The sequence below is a fragment of the Aspergillus fijiensis genome, assembly GCF_003184825.1.
Source record: "Aspergillus fijiensis CBS 313.89 unplaced genomic scaffold BO72scaffold_82, whole genome shotgun sequence".
In the NCBI taxonomy this organism is placed as follows: domain Eukaryota; kingdom Fungi; phylum Ascomycota; class Eurotiomycetes; order Eurotiales; family Aspergillaceae; genus Aspergillus; species Aspergillus fijiensis.
This window is the reverse complement of record NW_024469058.1, coordinates 78,131-98,313: the sequence shown is the minus strand read 5'-3', so window position 1 is coordinate 98,313 and position 20,183 is coordinate 78,131. Positions and strand designations below refer to the sequence as shown.

Genomic DNA, 20,183 nt, shown 5'->3' with positions numbered 1-20,183 from the left:
AGAGCTATGGGTATTTAGTCGGTTCCTTCCACCGAAGGAGTTATCGGTATTATCCAAGACCCCGCCACCTTTGATACGCCTCGGCAAACCCGCCACCGTTGGAAGCCTCATTGCAAGCATATTCGTCCGTTTGACCCCATGCCAGGTCGGAACCCAGGCCACGGGGAGCGGACGCATCAATGTCCAAGATGGGGATCATGGATGGTCGTCCATGCGCGCACTGGAATGGAAACGTACAGCCTGCCAATCGGGACACCAGGCCCTGGCACTCTTCGACGGTCAAAACGTCGTTGAACATGATTGCCGTGCGGCAAGCCCGCGAGTTCAGCAGATCGATGATCCCCCGGGGACAAGTGTCCAGCCTGCCGACCCAGCTGCTGTCGCTGGCGGTCGTAGCGCCATGGTGAGTGTCTTGCCAAGTACTAGGCCGGGATTCGCCCCGACTCCAGCCCGTGGGAAGACCCCAGCCACCACTCTCCTCCCGGTGCCAGATTTCCCCACGGACCAGTTGTGTGACTAGCTCCGGTTCCGCGCGACACCTCTCGGCAATGAGCACGGGAAGTGCATGCACGAAGACGAATGCCTTCGTATCTCGGGGTCTTTGTTCGATTGAGTACTCAACGCCCCAGTGACTGTAAAATTGTCGGTATCTTTTGAACACCGAGGTCTGCGACGCGGGGATTTCAATCACGATCGCACTGTCGAGTCGAACGGATGGAGGGGTGCCAGTCGGCGCGGTTGGGAGGAAGGATGCGAGAAGAGCCTCGACGCGACAGCGCTCATCAGCAGCATGTTGATCGATTAAAACTAGGGTTTTATTTGGGTTGAATACAGAGGGACCAATCGCGGCAAGGATGAACTTTCTGTCGACCTGGGCGATAATTTGGGACTTCTTGAGGTCGTGCTTCCGAAGTTTACCACGATACTTAGCCACCCCAAGGGTGTCTGGACGAAAGAGATTGCTCGGAGTGGCTGTTCGATGACTCGTATTGATATCGAAGATGTCGATGGCCTTTTCGGGCCGGCCGAAAACCGGGGGTTTCCAATCGCCCAAAAGGTTCTCGACCCATGCATTTCGGGCTGGTTGTATGGCAGCCGACTTGGGCCGGTCTTGGTCTTCCAGACCCCGCTTCGTCCATAGAGACCCGGTGGATCGGGGCCTCAGGGCAATGGCTGAAGAGCCAGCGCCAATGGATTGGCCGGTTCGGGAATTGATCATGTGGCTTCGACCCGTATAAGGGTCAATCCACGCGGCAATCGGATCAAAATGTCCGTCGGGTGAGTTGGTCTCACCGAAAGCCTCATCGTGGCTTCGTTTTTCGGGGCTTTGTACAATAATCGTGTCATTAGGAGCTGGTTCAGATGGCATTACTGGCTTTGGCAAATAATTTCGATGAAGAGGGACGTTCGGCTTAAGGACTCGCGCAGTTGCACTAAGATCTTTCGAAATGATGCTGGCACTCTTTACTCTGGTCCAGTTTCCGAAGTGGTGACTGACGGTCATCGGTCGCCGAAGATCACGTAGCTTTATATGACGGTTCAAAGGTTCTTCGGTGCTATAAGCTGTATTTGAGCATTGAGCTTCATGACCTGAGGTCCTCGAGCTCTTCTTCGGCGACATCTTTCTCTTCTTTCTTACACGCGGCCGTAGACCCTGTTGATCAAGGAACTCGTTAAGCATGGCTCCAAGGACGTCTAAGATGTGCTGGACATATTGAACTGCCTCGGGAGCACCTTCGGCATCGCAGTCGAGACTGTTGCACTCCTCAGAGGTGATCCGTATGTAGAACATGGGCCACCTGGTGCACTCCTTGGGAGAAGCCTTCGCCAGTGTCTCATAACCACTCCTAAGGACCTCATCTTTGGCTCGTAGAGGCGCTGGAAATTTGGCATTATCAAAGTCGGACAAGGCAAATAAACGATTAATCTCGGTATAGAAGATATTCGCACTGCTTTGTGGTAGCACGGGAATTACTCCCAAAGAAAGAAACTGGACCTTCTTCGTGGTGCTAGGAATACGCGATATAGCGGCCTGGATTTGAAAGCCAGGTACACTGGCCGACACGACATCCCAGTGCTCAGTATTTCGAGCTTCCACCAGACCAGCCTGGAACAGAATAGTGTTGATGCGCTGAAGATCCAACGCTGATTCTGCCTCGTGGCTTAGAGTCTTCGGGCATAAAGAGAGCTTCTTCTCTCCACTAGCGTCCATGACCACAAGTTTGATTAGTTGATTGTTTGCTAGCATAAGGGGCACAAGTAGCTGCCTGAGGTCATCCCATTGTCTCTCCACCTCTTCAGACTTCTGCAGAGCTAATGCACGACTCTTTACTCGTACTGGCAGATTGCCAAACAAATCGTTCACTGTTATACTGGTGCCGTGATTGCTGAATCTAAGTCCCTGATAACTCGGGGCTGGAGTCAGTCGAACGACTGGGGTCGCATGGTGGAATACAATAGTATTTGTGCTTGTATGCCGAAAATGGCGGGATGTTATGGTCAACATTGACAGAGCCGAAAGTGAGGCTAAGAATGAGCCTCGGTGACCGTAGACATCTCGCTCTGGGCCAAGCCGGGAGGTATCTGTGCTTGAGGTAAGCATCAAGGCTTCAAGAACGACGGCCTAACGTACGGTGGGCTTTGCCTAAACCACCACTTGGATGAAATTCCAATGGTGGTATGCCATCTCCATCGTCCTCCACTATGCAGCCTCCGCGCAAAGCATCGACCGTGATATACACTGTTCGAGCATTTGCATCCAAGGCATTCTTGATTAAGTCCAGGATCACCCCCTGAAGAGTTGTAATCGCCGTCGACGATTTCAATTTGGCCACTGCAGATGGTGGCAAGGGTTGGATTCTCGGGCCATCCGGATTCATCGCGGCGAGTAGGTAAGTAAACAACCAGCATGTTTCCCGGGTCACATAGCTAGTCGCGCTTGCTTGGAGCAGCGAGGCCTTTCTAGAGGATACCGAGCACTCATCTGGAAAGCGAAGATGTAGAGAAACACTGTTCTAATCCAAAGCCACTTGAGCCCATGGTGTCTTCGGAGAAGGAAGCGGCGGCAGGATGATGTGATATCGCCTATCAAGCACGTGGTGATAACGGTCGATAAGCCTAGTACTGAGTAAGTTAGTACACACTCCGAGTGTCTTCTTTGGGCCGACGGCCAGTATCACGTGCCCGGCCTGAGGAACTCCTGACTTGCCTTCATCAACAATGAATGCTCGGTTGAACTTCGCTATTGCTACGTCTTCTTGATCAGCGATTTCTCGTCATATTCATTCAAAGCGCCTTCACTTGATCGGGACGTTCCGCCTACGATCGCTCCGCCTTTCCCACTTCCAGCTCATTCGATACATCGCCCTTCCCTCTTCCACCCCCTCCACCCCCCTCCCGGGCTCAATCACTCGTTCTGCGGCGTCCCTTTGATCGATCGATTACCAAAAACTCCGTCTCAAATTCTCTTTAACGGCTCAAAACAGCCCCTCGATAGTCTCGGTACCTTTCCGTACGACGACCTTTGAAAAGAAATACAATCTATCCTCTGGGAGGCCCGAACCATGGCCACAACAGAGGGACCCGCCAGGGCGCATGGTGCGCAAAGCAATTCCCCAGTGTTCTGTTTCTCCTCCAACTGTCTAACGCATGATTCTGGGAAAGATCGCAATGGACGCCGTCATCCCTTCTCCAGTTGGATGAAGCGGCTTGCTAGTTTAAAACATTCGACCGATTCAGGTTCCAACCGTTGGTCTCACAAACGCCATGCGACGCCGAAACACAAGAACCGCAATTCGAAGAATAACCCCTACCCACTTTCTGGAAATAACACCGCTGCCAATCCCTGTGGTGACAACATCAGCGATGCTACTGCATCGAATTTCAGCGCCGAAACTGACGGGCAATCCGGCTCTCGAAGCGAGCCCTCTATCACATACTCCTGTTACGAGCACCAGGTTCCCGCCACCAGTGCTAAATCTACGGCACCCACCATCTCCACAAACGGTGACACAGCCATATCGGACGCAGCTTATTCGAAGGCAGGTACAATGGTCACGGCCGGAGGAGGGATCAGTTCACACGGTGGGGGCGAAGGAAGCACCTTTTCATCCCCAGCGCCATCCGTCCGGTCTCTAACAACCACCTTGACCACGGTTCAGTCGGCAGCACCATCGGGCCACCTCTACAATCCGCAGAATCACCACCATGGTCTTGCTCACACCAACTCCTTGCAGAATCATGCGACGCAGCAGGTTCAATTTTCTCATCAATTTCCCTCCTCGCCGGCCACGGCGGTCCCGCCCCACCTTACTCCTCACGGTCACTCGGTTACTTACAGCTCCGCGACGGCGAACAATCTTCTCACCGACAATGCATCCATACTTACACTGGCGTCTTCCTCCAAGCGACGGCGTCGTAACTCCTTAGATACCAATGCCTCGGTGCGCGCCTTGGCCCCGTCCTCAGTCTTTGGTGGTAGTCGGGAGAGTCTGCCTCTGAGTGTTCTCAGCGGTACTATTGGAGAGCAGCCTTCCAATACCTCCTCGCTCAATGCTCCAGGCGTTCTTAATCGTCCTAGCTTGGTCGGTCTTGCCAGCGTAGAGCGCGCCAGCGTCTACTCAGCCTCAAGCGCTATCCCGTTGGCTGGTGAGCGCGGCAATTTTCACAAGGCCGCCACCACGGCCGGGGATACCGCGAGCACTATGAGTGTGTCCCATTCGCATAGCCGTCATGATAGTAACGCAACCAGCGTTACCGGCGCTGGCCCCGGGAATGCGTGGTCAGGGCCATCCCAACAGCAGCAAGCGGCCGTAACGGGGCGCATCAGCCGTCGCAGCTCAGGATGGGGCGAAATCAACGGCGACGAAAGCGATGAAGAGAAGCTTCCCGAACGGAAAGCAGGTGAAAGTGAGGAGGCTATGGCAGAGTCCACAATCAGAAAGTCAAGGCAGCAGCTTGATGGGTTGCTGCTTGAGAAATAGCACACTTTCTCTCGCATTCCCATGACATGGCCATGGTTCTCTGACCGCTATTTACCTCACATGCCTTTCCTTTTATCGTCCGCTCACCAGGTTATCGCAACGAAGTTACGCAACGCCAGATAAGAGACTCCATGACAGTGACATTGATTCCCACGGCTTCGCTACATTCTATTTCCACAGTTCATCTTTTTCCTTTTTTTTTTTTGCTCTCGCCCGTGCCAACCATTTCTTTGATTGCAGCCCCACCACATAATGTCTTGTATGCGAAGGGGAAAGGAGCGGGGCTATTGTATTCCCTTCAAGGTGTTCGGGAGTTATAGCTTGGGGTTCGCCGACAACCTTTCATTTACTTGTGTTTCTTTCATTCTTCAAGCGGCGCTTCGGGTTATGGGAGGAGTTTTAGACTGATATGGGGGGTTCATTGCTGCTTTCCGTTGAGACATGTAAAGAATGAACTCATGCCTCTTCGTGGATCGGTGTATATCATTCGATCCATAATTACGCCCCACACGTACACCCAATCTTTACACGTAGATCGGCCGAAAGGAAGAGAGAACCGTCCTCCCCCTGCGGCATGGTCGTTATCCGGTCTCAAAAACATGGGCCAGTGGCTAGTGAATCTTGATAGGCAGGGTACTTCTGAAAGGTGAACTGAGATAACATTGCTTTGGTATCATTCATTATCATATACTTTTATAAAAGGGGACAAATCACAATGAGCTAAACCAGCTGGGATTCTGTACTGCAGGTGTCTGCCCTTAGCAAATGAAATAGCACGTTAATTTCCCCACCGCCCGAGCAAACCACCTCCATCATAAACAGGCTCCGCGTACGCCGAACACTTTCCACACACGCACACCAACCAATATTAACATAGAGCATGGCAAGAAGGAGGACACGAGCGGGGGGAAGAGCGTGAGGGAGGTCCCTTGCATGGATGTAAACATCTACAGGAAGAGAAGTGGGGAAGGGCGAAGAAATCAGGATAAGACTAGGCATGCTCGCACGCGAATGGAAGAGTAAACAAGAGAATCAATACTAGGCAGTGCCTACGCCGATCTTGGAGTCAGAAGTACTCCGTTCGCTGTCCTTCTGCTGTGAGGCGAGGAACTTCTGGAACATGATGGCAATATCGTTCTCCGACTTTTTGGCCTCTTCTGAGGTCTGCCCGTTCTTCTCTGTGATGAGGTTCTTCAGCCACTGGTTCTCCAACTCCAGGGCTGTGACGCGAGCCTCCAATGCGGTGTTCTTTTCCGTGGTCTCCTTGACGGTCTTCTCGAGAGCTTGCTCGCGCATCTTCTTCTTCACACGGAAGCGGGCGCTGGCGGCGGTGTTGCGCCGGCGCTTGTCTTCCTCCGCCGCGATGCGGGCGACCTCTTCGACGCTCATAGGTGGGACCTTCTGGGTGTTCTTACGCTTCGGCGCGGTGGCAGACGTGGAGGAAGTGGTAGCAGGAGGTACAGCGGTAGCAGCGGGAGGGGACATCGATGACGATGACTGCGGAGAATGTTGCGAAGACGCCTGACTCGGAGCCGGGTTCACATTGTAGGGTGCATTCGGCAAGGGCGGCAGAGCGGAGAACTGTGGGTTGCGAGGTGGTGGCACAGCTTGAGTGTTGACCGCATTCACATTGGAGGATGGAATGTCGTTGACATTGCCGAAGCCTTTGAAGCAGAAATCAGTGATAAGTCCAGGGACAGTTGTAACTATCAGCCTCGCAAGACAGAAACGCAGAAGGGAAGAAGAGCAGCATTGGGTCCAGACAAATCGCCAAGACGGCTCGTTGAGAGCCCAAGGCAACCCTCAAATGCAGCCTCCGATGCGATGTCACGTGGTATTGCGCAATTAGAGGTGCGGCTCGCGCTATGAATCCCAGAGGCAAGACTACTGCACGTTTTGCGATCGTCGCACAGACGATGGGATCTCATGCAGGTGGCGAGCCAATCAGGAGATGTGCAAATGGTGTGCTTAATCTAGGCAGAGCAGCTGGTATAAAACCTGTGCTCGTGGTATGATCCTAGAGGGGCAAGAAATGTTTCTGAAGGAGGGCAGGGAAAATGGGACGCAGAGCATGAGAGTGAGCTAGCGCGGGCAGAGACAACGATATCCACGGAGGATGAGTTGGCTCAATGCTCAGGCTTCTGAAAGGCAATGCAAAGTGACTCTTTCCAAATGGCCAGTTTGATAGGATATTCAGTCGCATCATATGTCCAACTCCAGGATGAAAACGAGGCGGCAAGAAACGACGATTCCCTACTCACCTCCCAGAAGATTCAAGAAATCCATGTCGGAGTTGGCATCCTGAGCGGTCTCCCTCTTCACTGTAGTCTTATCCACCGAATCAAAAGCAGGCAGGTTGATGTCGCCAAAGTGGTCGAAGTCAAAAAACTCGGTGTTGGTAAACAACGAGAGATCGGCATCGAAGTTGTAGGATTCTTGCTGTTGCTGCTGCATAGCCTGATCATATGGCGAAGGGATGGCATTCAGATCTTCCAGGTATTGGGAAAAGTTCGGAGCCCGACGGCCGTTGAATTCAGACATGGTGTTGGATTGAGGTGGGCCGTGGCCTCTGTGTGTCTCGAATTTACCAGGCGGCGAAAGCAATGGAGGTCATTCAAGACGACAATACCGACTTCGTTTTATGGCTGAGCCATGCAATAGATTGAACTCGTGGATTATCCGACGTGGATAGAAGTAGACCGGAGACGATATGATAGTGGAAAGCCGGGTCCGAGGAAGTGAGATGGGGCTCACGAGCGCTTGATTGAGTCGACGGCGTTTGGCGATAATCGATAGAGATTGATTGTCGGGAGTTGGGTTGTCGATGGGTTGGGTGGATGGGGTCTGTGGAAAAGAGAAAGAATAGAATAGATTGAAGAGGGTGAAAGAGCGAAATGGGCGGGCGGCGGAGGAGGGTCAGTGGAGGGTTCGGGTTGAATTCATTCCAATGTGGGACGCGCGGGAGGCCGAAAAAGGGCACTGGCCACTGGGTAAATTCAATGATTACAGCGGGGCGGGGGTGTGAGTGGGTGGTTTGATTATTAAGACTCGTGGGAAACTCCCGTAGGTAGCCTGTAACTTACGGAGTATTGTAAGACTAAGTACTACTAGGTAGTAACTACTCGTACTTCGAGTACTTATCAGTAGGAATCAGTCAGTTGCCCGCGGTCAACGACTAATACAAGTGACTAACACCACTGCACCACACCACCACTTCCCGTTTGACTTTCTTTCAGCCTTCCATTCAGTCTTGTCTTTTGTTCTCTTCGTTCTCTTCTTCAGAACTTCTGCATCATCATCATCTTGTAGACTCAATGTAATCATTAAGCAACTAACTACTAACTACTCAGTATACTGAGTATGTCTGGCTACGCAAGTCCTTGAATTCCTCCTCTTTCCTGCCTTGCTTGCGTCGCTCTCGCCACAGCGCCGCCGCCCTTCCGGATCATGACATCGAAGCCGAGTCATCCTCGTTTCAGTGGCCGAGATCGGCTTGCTTTTTGGGGTTGGGGTTGGGGTTCCAGTTGTGGTAGGTTCCAGTTTCCACGAGCCCTGCCCGGTTTTGAGTTCCAACTTCGAAGGCCTTGGGTAGATTATTATTAATCCCTCTTCTCCCTCTTCTCCCTCAATGAAGTCAGTTTGTCGACACCGCCGGCGGGCAGACCCGAGGCTTTTTCCTTTTACTGTTTGCTTAGGGTTGCAGTGCAGAAGGTCTAGTTGGGAAGTGAGTTCAGCCAACCAATCGACTTCAGTACACCCAGACGGCGTCTGCCACAGTGCTTATGGTTGGCTCAAGCTGGACGCTTATGGTCGAAGTGGTCTAGTATCGCTAATAAGGTAACTTATCTAGAACACTCATAAACTAGACTCGCAGAGGAAATCTTTCCTTCTCCGTCCGTTTGCTGCTCCACTTTTCCCCTCGTATGCATTCTCAAAGAAGTATTCCCATCCGCCCGTTGAGTCTGTTTTAGCCCGTAGCGCAGTTATTTCGGTCCGAAGTGTCCCTTAGGTGTAAGTAAAAGAGACGTAGTTCGTACTGTACTTGGTAGCCTTGCCCTAAGTCTAAACAACTTTCACACACCATTGTCTTCTATCCGACTGACAGTGATTCACGAAGGAATTCAGGATTTATAATCACCCCAATCAGTTGTGAATCTAAGCCCTTCAGCAAACTTCTTTGTCCCACTCGTTCATGCCGAAAACAGTAAGGGCAACGGCAATATGATAAGACCGACTGCAAGTCCGGTCTCTTATCGCCACGTGACTCTAGTTTGTTGATGCCCCAGGAATCCCCAAACTTGGTCGCGTTCGCATCACGACTTTCGGGCCCCCGACCAACATAGAGCCAAGGTAGTTTGGGGCTCGTCATTCACAACGCCTACATTGTGCAACCTTGTCATGTATACCGAACTCGGTTCTTAATACTATATCCAGTCGCCAGTCACAATGGCGCGGTCCAAAGCAATTCGTGCTCCCACTACTGCCAGTCTTCCTAGCAACCTTCGCATACCTTCTTCCACCCCATCGCTGGTCAAGACGTTTGGCAAGCTTACTCGCCAGGCTTTACTTGACCTTGTCTTCCAGTGGCTTGAGGATGGCAATGTCCAGCACTTTCCGCCATATCTCCAAGCCAACGAAGGCAGCAAAAGGGAAGAAGAGGGTGATGACGACGGACTCCGTCCCTATCCTGCTGAGCGGACTATCAACGGGGTTCGCAACGCCTACCAGGAGCTGCAGTTTCGGAAAGGGGGGAAACGCGAAGTCATAGATCGGATTCTCGAAGGCGACTGGCGACATGGCATCACACTTCGTCAGCTGGCAATGGTCGACCTGCGCTACATGGATGACCATCCGTCGAGTCTGCGCTGGACAGCTTTAGAACTCGCTCGCATCGACAACTCGTCCTCGAACGAATCATCCGCGTGCATACCGCGTGTTCACGCATCGACTTTCCTAAGCAGTCTTCAGCAACAAATCTCTCCCCTAGTAAAAGCCCACTACCATCTTGCCCGGTCGACCTCTCTTCCCCTCACCGTGCTCCGTGTCTTCGTCACCACCTCGCCTTACCAGAATGCCCCTCGTCAGAGTGCCGAATCTCTCACCGACTCGTCTAGAACTATCTATGTCGCTTTCCCAGACAGTTGCCCATTCTTTTACACATCCATGGCTTCTCCCCAGACAGCCTCCAAGGCTAGTTCCGCTCTCCCGAACTCCCTCGTCGCAACAGACGTTCGCAGCCTCCAGCGTCTGGTCCGAGATGCTATTCCTAAAGCCCTCTCTCTTCCCCATCAACGATATACCGTCAAGCCCACCTCCTTAACAGCAAAGAGTCTCGAAGCCCTGCTCGCCCTTCGGGGCCCCGGTCGATCCAATCACGCCAACGGTGCATTCAGTATCTTCGCAGACGCCGCCTTGGAAGGAAGCCCCTTGGACCCACGGCCATCCAACACCGTCTCTCCGGAGGAGCATAACCGCCAATCAGCGTCGGTTCGCTCCAGGGATTCGGCCGGGAAAGAGAACACGGCGACTGACGCAAAGGAAGCCACCCTTGAAAACAGAAGGGCCTCTAAGCGATCTCTCGCTGACTCCAAGGAACCCGGTACCTCCAAGAAGCGGACTCTGGCCCTGCAGTCCCGTTTCGGCACTTCGGGTACCTTGTCTTCTGCGCCGCTTGATCGACTCGATGTTAGGCTACTCGATGCCTTACCAGGTGATGCAAAGCCAACAGAGCACGCTCAACAACCAACAGTCTCGCTGGCATTCGCTGGTACGGATGTGATTGGTGGGATTCGAAAGCTTGCGGAGTTGGGTGTTATTGACGCGGAGAGGATGCCTTGCTGGATGACGGGTGAGGAAGGGGTCAGTGTCCTTGCGGTGAGAGAGGGGAGGAGAGTGAGTAAAGCCGGTAGATGAAATCCTCTGGCACGGGCTTTTTATTTTTCGGCTAATACGGTACTGTTAATGCTTCGTGAGACGTTGAAGCCGATGCAGGCCACCTACTCAAGCACATGGAGCCTCAACATCAGGTGTGCAAGTATGGGCTGCCCCCATTCCCCCCTCCGCCATGTCATCGGGGCACCATCATTATCACTGAGAGGGGAAACATGGTGGGACATCAATCGAAACAAGCAACGTAGAATCAATTTCGACGTTCCCGTGCCATCAGCATAGGTGAAGTCGATCAATTCGCCTTAGAATGGCGGCGCCCTTCCTGACAGCACTGGAAATCAAATCTTTCTTAGTCATCTCCGGGTGTGTCAAACCCGGCTAGGTCATTCCCCTTCAGTCCTTCAAGTTCAGTTGGATCTAGATAGGTCGCTGGAAGGTTTGATGAGGATAATCGATAAGGTCTAACTCATCAAATGATGCAGAACCTGGGCGGATCAAATAATTTTCAACAGCACATGTGTGTCAGAATGAAGAATACCTCATATTCATTAAGCATAATGATAACAATGGCCATGGAAATGACCGGATGAGAGTTGGGGTTCAGACCATTCCAGCCAGATAGCCTGAGACTAGCATGCAACAGCTGACTCCCAAAATCCTCCCCGCTAACCGAAAGCAAGTTTTTTAATGCAGAACTATGACCGTGCCAGACGGCAGAAGAAGTGAAGAACACGCCTTGAAGCCAGCGTACAATAGACTCAGCTCTTGCCATGACCTCATCAATAGTCATCGTAATCCCAGTCGTCCTCGTGCTGGTGCTGCTGTCGGCGCACCCAGAAAGGATGGTAGCTTGAAACGTCTAATCAGAGTCAGTCTGTCAGTATTGTTTACTCTTCGCATGTATGCTAAGTAACGACAAATGGCGTTTCTGAATGAGAGCTTCGTACCGCGACGGCCTGAGAGACCAAAGTGCCGTGCCACATTGACATATCCATCCCGACTGAATTTGCCTTGGCGGGAGAGCTCCTCCACATTCACATTTTCGGTATCCGGCTGCCAGGGTGAACGACTTAATTGGGTCAATAACATATAGTAAAGATCTAGATGGCAGGGAACGCACCAATAGACACATCTGACACCCTGTGCCTGCTGGGTGGCAGCCCATTGCTGAAAGCAAGCCTTGTGAATGTTGTTCCCGCATGCAGCTCGACACCACACAATGTCCTCTCTTTGGGGCTCGAATTCCATGAAGCATATTGGACAGTCTCCCTCGATCGGTTTTCTGTTGCCAGCGTTGTCCTCTGTGGCTTGCTCTTTGCTGAGCGGGGAACCGTTGTATATCGCCCGCAGTTCCTGCAAGACGGGTGAGCAAATCCTCCAGGCACAGGTGACAATGTTCGTGCTGCCACCTACGGATGATAGAAATGCCAGCTGGTACTGAAGGTCCGCCGGCGCTTTGAGGGCGTTGATCAACACTTGAACAGCCATGATTGTTAGGACCATAGAATAACAATGAGTGATAAGTGATAGCGACATAATGATAGGATTTGAGGGATTGTCAAGAGAAACAAAACGCTTACCATAACAAATATGCTTGCATTGATTACCCTTGCGTGCATCTGGACAGTCGCAGGTTGGCACCTTCCCAATAGTGGTTTTGTAGATGTTGCCAGTGGTCCCGACAATGTCGAAGCTCATAATCAGAACTCCGTCTACGAGATTGACGGTATGCCCAACAATAAACATGCTTGAGACATTTAGCTTCAATATTCCGAGTAGTTCTGAGTCCCAATATCTCACCGTTGACTCATTGCACGTGCAGCCCTCTCTTTGAAGGATACCGGGGCATGGGGCCTGAATCTACGCTCTCGACGCTCTTCACTGGGCGCTTGCGCCCTGGGCTTTTTTCCCGGGCGAGTGGAGGACTGCTCGGTACGACCAACATCCCTGAGTTTATGTAAATTGGTGGTGTCAGAAACAGCCTTTTGCAATCTTCTAGTGGTGGTAGTGGTCGTGGTCGTCGTTGTTATTGTTTCCTCATCAGCAGTTCGCTTCCTTTTCGAGACCGCGGATGTGCTTGTTGTTGCCTTTGCACGCTGCTTTCGAGCCCCACTCCGTGAGGTTCTGACAGTCTGCAAGCGAGCAGTTGCATTTGAGGTTGCACCCATCGTAAGGAGGAGGAAATTGGCTCTAGTGATCTTGAAGGGCTTGGACTTCAAATGGAAGGTCGCTTTCACAAGATCGCAGTGGCGACGGATAGCGACCAACATGGAAGAGATAAGTGACCGATAAGCGATTAATTCCGCCGCATGACACAAGTACTGCAATATCCTCACAAGTTTCGGGTCTGAGATGCGCAGTCAGCAAGCTTGCAGCTTGAGTGAGATAGCAGTCAATGGCCAATTGTCACATTTCAGGACCTATCCGGTGCCACTTGCTTTTGGTGACGAGAGAGGTGAAGACGGATGGATTCAGCCTATAGAAGATGAGGCTCGCGATCTACACAAGGCCCCGAGGCGGTGAGCCGACCGACTAATCAAGAGAGCGGCAGCCCCCCGTCATTTGGCAGTTGTTGCGGTACCTCATTGACCCTGCTTTTTGTCAGTGTCGTTGAGAGGTTGTTTAGAAGCTACTATTACTGATTTGGCTCTAATTAGATACTATTTTCTGAGATCTTGTGTATTAGGGCTTAGTAGTTGCTAATGACACCGGCAGTATTTTCCACATCACTGGCACTAGACCTTTTCAATACTATACATGGTATACAAGAAAGCTACGGAGACGCCGAATCAAGACATTCTACGGGGACATTTGTACTCCGCAAAATCGTATGGAGTAAGTGTAGTAAACGCTTCACCGCCCTCAGCGCCGCCCGAGTATGGGGTTCTGAAATGACGTTCATCCAAGCTACTGTTACCTCACCTCCCACGACAAAAGAGAGAACTCTTCAGAAGCTAAAATGGCACGCCCTCGTGCTCTCTCGGGCGCAGATGGCCCTAAAGAGCCCCATGCAATTTCACTCAAAGGTATGGATGGCATTGCCGGAGTTCTCTTCCCCCTTGACAAAGCACTTGGCTGATTGATTGATGAATGATCGTTCAGTCTTGCGGTAAGCGACTGCATTCCTGTTGAAATACTACACCTATCAACGACAACTTCATCGCGCACTTCTCTCCTGACAATACCCACAAGGCTGTCTCGCCCTTCTCTATCATACCAGTATCCCTTACCGGCGGCAAATACGAAGATCTCGAGCAAAGCATCACTGAGCTACCCCGCCGATCACACGGACGGTCAATTCATCCTCACTCCCAATGTAAATCGATGCAGTCATGGTCTGATGTTCGGCTACTGACACGAAACTTACAAGCTGACTCTACCTCCTGCCTTCGGATCTGCATACGTCGGCGAGACGTTTGCATGCACGCTCAGTGCAAACAATGAGCTGTCTGTAGATGAGGCGTCACGTGTTGTCACCTCTGTCCGAATTGTCGCTGAAATGCAAACACCCTCTCAGGTAGCGGCGTTGGACCTCGAGCCTGCGGAAGATACATCTCAAAAGGACGGGTTGCAGAAGGGCCAATCTTTACAGAAAATTGTACGGTTTGATCTCAAGGAGGAGGGCAATCACATACTGGCGGTCAGTGTGAGCTACACGGAGACGTCGATAGGCTCAGATGCCCAGGCAGCAAGTGGCAGAGTCCGGACCTTCCGCAAACTTTATCAGTTTGTCGCTCAGCCCTGTCTGAGTGTACGGACCAAAGCTTCCGAACTGGCGCCCCTTGAAGTCGAAAACAAGAGTTTGGGTCCGTACGGGAAGACGCGCTTGCTCCGCTTCGCGCTAGAGGCCCAACTCGAAAATGTGGGCGATGGCCCGGTCGTGGTCAAGGTAGGTTGCAGATCGTGGGGACTTTCCTTTTGAAATCTCAGTAGCATGGCCGAGATCCTCGCTGCACACATACTAATCTTTGGCAGCAAACACGGCTCAACCCCAAGCCACCATTCAAGTCCATATCCTTGAACTGGGACTTGGAAGGAACCGATCTGACAGATTCCCAGCCGCCGACTTTACATCCACGCGATGTCCTGCAGGTCGCTTTCTTGGTTGAACAAGAGGAAGGGCAGCAGGAAGGTCTCGAGGCCCTACAGAAGGACATGAGACGCGATGGACGGGCTGCTCTAGGCCAATTATCTATTGAGTGGCGAGGTGCGATGGGAGATAAGGGGTTTTTGACCACGGGAAACCTCATGACGAGGCGACGGGCGTGAGCTCAAAGCAAGGGGGGGCAATTGACGCGTTTCTGAATCCTAGAGGATAGCTAGCTTACGAGTAGTGTTCTATCACTGTACAACGGCCTATCTATGTTTAGCGGCCTGTCACCATGCGAAACATCGCAGCGAAGAGACGCCTGCAAGCGCGCCAGTTGCGAGTGCTTTTCTGCCGATGCAAATATTTCGAAACAGAGGAACCGAACAACTCAGCAGTGACGCACCATGCTGTGCGACCGATCAGGGAAGCCAATGGGTATGGCGTCGCCTGCCGGGGGGGTCATCGATTAGAACCCCAGTCGCGATGGGTTAGCGACGACAACAATCCGGAAACTTGGGCTGGAACACTCAAGCGTGCGTGTGCAAAAGCAGGAATTTCCGTCGATTGCCTGCAGTGGTGGTGGAGTGGTGAGGCCTGCCCGTCTCTTTTTGAGTTGGCGAGTTGGAAACCTGTCCAACAAAAGTACAACCTGAAGGCCAGAACGCCCGACGGATGCGGGTTTCTATTGATAGTCTAGGTTGGGACCAGTAGTTGGAGAAGCTCTTTATTATTATTGAAATCTGGACCAGCCATGTGCTGTTTGTTTCGTCGATCTCGAGATGTATAACAACCAAAGTAGAGGGTGATGGAGCGTTGATGGAGCGTGGGGTCAAGTAAAGACTGGCTAGACCATTCAGACACTGATTGTCTAGATTCCAGATCACGTAACAGAGTCTAGAAAGGCTAGGCTATAAGTGCACGGCGTACGGAGTACAGTACACTAGTTACAGTATCCTCTAAGTTAGTTGGGGTTTCCCTGAACTTGATACACCTTGCCCATGGAGGGGAAACTAAATTCCCTCGGGTGACGCATAGAAGATGATGTATTATTTTTAAAAAAAAAATATATATGTGTGTGTTCTATCCGTGGCCATTGCCTCTGTTTTTAGGTAATTTTCTTTTCTGTGCCTCTCTTTACTTTTCCGCTCCTATATCCTAATAGAGCACCTAGACCATATTCCATTCGTGGCGGCATATCGGGGAAAAGTTCGTGATGGTCGTGATAGCGGTAACCTGAGTACAAGTAGTATTTACTGTACTATACTTAGTTTGCGGCCGGGGAGAGTCTAGCCCGCTCTCTGGCCTGACATGTCCGGAACACAATGACATTGACCGTGTAGCATGATTCATGATTAGTCAGTATCAGACAGTTGGTGAGGCGAATCGAAGCTGTGTACCGGTAGAGTGCTGCCCTCGTTGTTGGCTACAGTACGGAGTAGTATATTGATAGATGTGGGCCTCATCTTCCCTAGCCAACTTCTCGAGGAACTGGTGCAGGGAACAACACAATTAACTTTACTGCAAAGGAAAGGGGCAGCAAGAGGTGCGAACGGGGGGCCGGCGAGATTTCATAAGTTTTACATGATCATGATCTGCCCCCAAATCCACCCTTCTTACCTTGCCTGCTGTGGCACAAAACAACACACTCACCCCTTTTCTCCCGCCCCTCCCCCGTATCGGAGGGAGTCGGGCATGTGCGCGTCGGCGGAGACATGCCCTCACAAAGGGAATCGCGTAGCCTGCCTGCCCTGTCAAGACTAACTAGTATAACTTATGTAACGGCACAAGCAGCAGGCATCGGGCTGGGGATCTCAAATGCTACGACCATGGATCTCGGAGCCGGATCGGAGTTGTTCCATCATGTTCGGTAGAAGTACTTTCAACGATAGTATGTGTAGCGCAGGGGTTTTCAATCATGTCGAGCATAAAAGTAATAGTTTAGTTGGTGGATGCATAAAATCTAATTATGCGGGTCAGCATGTCCGGGGAAGTAAGGTTATGTAAGGAACCATTTACTTGGGTACTCGTAGCTAGGTAAGTTCTTTCTGTTGCGGGCGATGTCCTTCTTTTCTTTTAATATTGGAGGGGGTTGTTCGCTCAGATTGAATTTGGAATCAAATTATTTATTTTTTTCCCTGCAGGGTTGATGCTGGTTCATGGATCGTACGATGTACCGGTAGGAGCAGCCTGAAGAAGGTGGCTTTCATGGGCTGTAGTCGTCATTGTGGTAGCAGCAGCAGCAGCACCACCACCACCACCACCAACATGCATCCGCCCTATTGACGTCGAACTTCAACATGTGGTACTACAGATCCGAGACAGTCAGTGTATGGTACTTCCCGATCAGGAGGTATGTATTTGCTGGGGTCAATGATCAATGATACTAATCATTAGGACACTTGAGCCTGTGTCTGTCATAATCAAACTCAAGGAAAATTTATCCTCGAAGCCTCAACTTTTCATCTTATCTGGGTCTGCTCAGAGTACATGCGTACATACCGAGAATTGGTTATCGTTATTGCTTGGGGGGGGTCCACATCGATCATCGCCATTCCACCCCCGGGCCATTCCCGGAGTGCAGCAGAGTTCACCGATGCGAGATGCAACTAAGCAAGATCAGGTAGGTCCAAGGAACCTGAGTGCTGAGGTATGAAGTTGTCGGCGAGTTACTCATAAGGTACTCCTCAGTACCATGCTACCTCCCACCTCCTCCTTTTTCTTTTGTCTTACTTCTGCCCTATGTGAAACCACCAATATATTCTTCATATTGTTGGACAGTTGCGGCCGAGGATGGCTAGTAGCAGCGGGACCTCGGCAGCTAATCTCCATTCCCTGTCCAGGGGAACATTTCGGCATCTGTTCCCCTATTCAGGATCCATTAACTGGTCTCAGGTCCAATAATTCCCGGAACCATGGCTGCATTGTACTGATTCGACCAAACACTGTCTACAATGATCTCCGGGAGGCTGAGATGATACGATGACACTCACTCAACTTCAACTGGCGGAAGACAGGATGAAGCTTCGATAACTATGGCTAATTTCCTACTAGACCCTCCGCACTGACTCTCGTAAAAGGTGCCTCCCTCACAGCACTTGGAAACATGGATAAAGAAAGATCGGATTTCGTCAGCAGAGCATACCTACGCGCGGGTGTCCCTAGTTTCAACATCAACCATTCAACCCCGACCGAGGGGTTTGAGGGAAGAGGTGGCAGAGTCTTGTAACAATTGGCAGGTAATCCAATTGCCTCTCATTTTCGAATTTGCTCCCTCCCTACTGAAGTGCAAGACGTAATGATCGTGGTTCCTCCCATGGTTGTCTCGAACAGTAGTTCTCACTCCATCTGGCCGCGGACCATTTAGGAGCAGAGATTAGCCAGTGAGCCAAGCACTATGTGTGCGACAGGCTCCACAGGGTCCGGCGATTGATATGCTCCCGTCCCTGTGTATCTGCCCCCCTCACAGATGGACGGTCGGGAATTTGGGGAGGGGAAGGATCAAAGTGCGTTTGGCAGAATGGTGTCCTCTTGAGTCTTTGACCGCGAGTCGGTTCCTACCTTGTGTTTCCGTTTGACAAGCAAATCCATCCGCATGCGCTTTGTAGGGCATGGAATTCAACTTAGATGCGGTCCAGGTTAGTAGGAAGAAGGCGGGACCCGGCCCAGGTAACACCGCTGATGCCGGTGGGTGGTTGGAGAGATTGATGCAGCCAACCATGCACACTTGCAGTAGTTCCCAACTGCACTCAGCCAGTCACAGTCCGGGTCAACAAGAGGATCTCCCACCGACTCGTCGTCTTGCCGTTCCAGTGTAGGTAGCCTGCACGTTTATTTGCATCATGGATGCTTTTTTTTTCCCCTGTCTTTTCTTGGTTCTCTTGATCGGTTGTCTTTTTGTTACATCTGGTTCGTCCATATGAGTGCCTGATATTAATTATCATTCATCAACCGGAGGGGTAACTTGTAAATTCGGGAAAATGCAGCGGGAGTGGACGGTGATCAATTAGTTAAGTAGATAGTGTATTGGTCATAGATAGACAGATGTAAGAATACTGTACCTAGTATGGATCCCAAAGCCGCGGCAAGAATGGATCGCAATCATCCAGCATTATACCGCGCCAGCAAGCACTATGAATGTGGTTTAACTTATGTATTGTAAGTTTGTAGAGGGAGAAGGAAAAGAGGAAAGAGGAAAGAGGAGATAGACGGGGGAAATGGTCTGGCTGGCTGGGATTGGGCTTGAAGTTAATGGCAGCGGTTTCCCTCTTCAAGGTTCCTTCCTCCTTCCCTCTTTCCCTCTCTCTCTCCCTCTCCCTCCCTTCCTTCCAGACGCTGTGTAGTTTACGCAACCATCCGTCAACACTGCATGGTTCAAGACCCAGTTCGTACTAAACCACTACGAGTCTACCTACGACGACTAAGTTACTATTACTAGGTGCAGTACTAACTTAGTGCACGGTAACTCGCTAGTATGTACAATCTCCCAGAAGGGTAAAGGGAGCAAAAAAAAGTTGGAAGGCAGCAGAAACAAAGAGGGAATTATACTTGAAAATAATTCTTTTTTTCCCCTCCTACTATTATATTATCATCCTTTTAAATAAATTCAGCAGGTACCAAAAAAACTTAGCAAAAAAAAATCAAAATAAAATAGAAATCAGAAGTTAACCTTTTTTTTTTACCCTTAATTCCTCTAATTTCCCTCAAGAAACACAAAAGAGACACCTGTCAAAGCATTCCTCCTTTTTCCAGTTTGTCCCAATTCTCTTTCCTCCCTCTTGGCCCCCTCACCTGCCCGCTCCTCCTCCTCACTCCACTAACCCGGTAACTCCTTTTTCTTTTCTGTCAATGCATAGATCAACACCCTCTTTCTCACTTTTTGAACGTTCACCACTTTTCTTTCTTTCCCCCTCCCTCCGCCCTCTTGCGTCTATTCGACGCTCGAGTTGCTCCAGGCTTCTATCCCCAGCTTTCGTGTCGTTCATTCAGGCGACAGCGTCGCAATCCCGAACATATGCGTTCTAGCTACTCCGACCTTCACTTGCTTGTTTATTCCGAAGTCCCCTAGTTACTGAAGGGACAAGGGACAAGGGGGGACCTACTAATCGTTTTTCCCCCGTTGATACCCGTGGGAAGGCAATTACACCTCAGGATTAGTGTTTCACTTCATGCTGTGACGAAGTCGACGATTCGTGACGATTGATGATTACAACCTTTCCGACAAG

At 51.0% G+C, this 20,183-nt stretch overlaps 6 protein-coding genes across 6 annotated transcripts; 3 read left to right on the top strand and 3 right to left on the bottom strand.

Annotated features, from left to right (window-relative positions):
• Positions 1–49: 49 nt before the first annotated feature.
• BO72DRAFT_472715 (putative DNA mismatch repair protein (Mlh3)) lies at positions 50–2,879 on the bottom strand (the record flags this gene model as incomplete). Its single annotated transcript, XM_040947157.1, has 3 exons — positions 50–2,302; positions 2,333–2,583; positions 2,633–2,879. 3 exons carry the CDS (start codon positions 2,877–2,879, stop codon positions 50–52), a joined length of 2,751 nt encoding a protein of 916 aa, XP_040796125.1.
• Positions 2,880–3,563: 684 nt separating this feature from the next.
• BO72DRAFT_390294 (uncharacterized protein) lies at positions 3,564–4,982 on the top strand (the record flags this gene model as incomplete). Its single annotated transcript, XM_040941800.1, has 2 exons — positions 3,564–3,597; positions 3,664–4,982. 2 exons carry the CDS (start codon positions 3,564–3,566, stop codon positions 4,980–4,982), a joined length of 1,353 nt encoding a protein of 450 aa, XP_040796124.1.
• A 1,038-nt stretch (positions 4,983–6,020) lies between these two features.
• On the bottom strand, positions 6,021–7,523 carry BO72DRAFT_390357 (putative bZIP transcription factor (MetR); the record flags this gene model as incomplete). The annotated part of the gene is made up of 2 exons (XM_040941805.1): positions 6,021–6,646; positions 7,244–7,523. The coding sequence occupies 2 exons, from the start codon at positions 7,521–7,523 to the stop codon at positions 6,021–6,023; spliced, it is 906 nt and encodes a 301-aa protein (XP_040796123.1).
• A 406-nt stretch (positions 7,524–7,929) lies between these two features.
• On the top strand, positions 7,930–10,895 carry BO72DRAFT_501313 (CENP-N/CHL4 family protein; the record flags this gene model as incomplete). Its single annotated transcript, XM_040948969.1, has 2 exons — positions 7,930–8,003; positions 9,479–10,895. The coding sequence occupies 2 exons, from the start codon at positions 7,930–7,932 to the stop codon at positions 10,893–10,895; spliced, it is 1,491 nt and encodes a 496-aa protein (XP_040796122.1).
• A 755-nt stretch (positions 10,896–11,650) lies between these two features.
• On the bottom strand, positions 11,651–13,039 carry BO72DRAFT_390299 (uncharacterized protein; the record flags this gene model as incomplete). The annotated part of the gene is made up of 6 exons (XM_040941801.1): positions 11,651–11,730; positions 11,819–11,940; positions 11,992–12,224; positions 12,285–12,346; positions 12,452–12,618; positions 12,672–13,039. 6 exons carry the CDS (start codon positions 13,037–13,039, stop codon positions 11,651–11,653), a joined length of 1,032 nt encoding a protein of 343 aa, XP_040796121.1.
• Positions 13,040–13,830: 791 nt separating this feature from the next.
• Positions 13,831–15,140, top strand: BO72DRAFT_390372 (trafficking protein particle complex subunit 13; the record flags this gene model as incomplete). Its single annotated transcript, XM_040941806.1, has 5 exons — positions 13,831–13,897; positions 13,974–13,980; positions 14,064–14,187; positions 14,242–14,760; positions 14,847–15,140. The coding sequence occupies 5 exons, from the start codon at positions 13,831–13,833 to the stop codon at positions 15,138–15,140; spliced, it is 1,011 nt and encodes a 336-aa protein (XP_040796120.1).
• Positions 15,141–20,183: the final 5,043 nt, after the last annotated feature.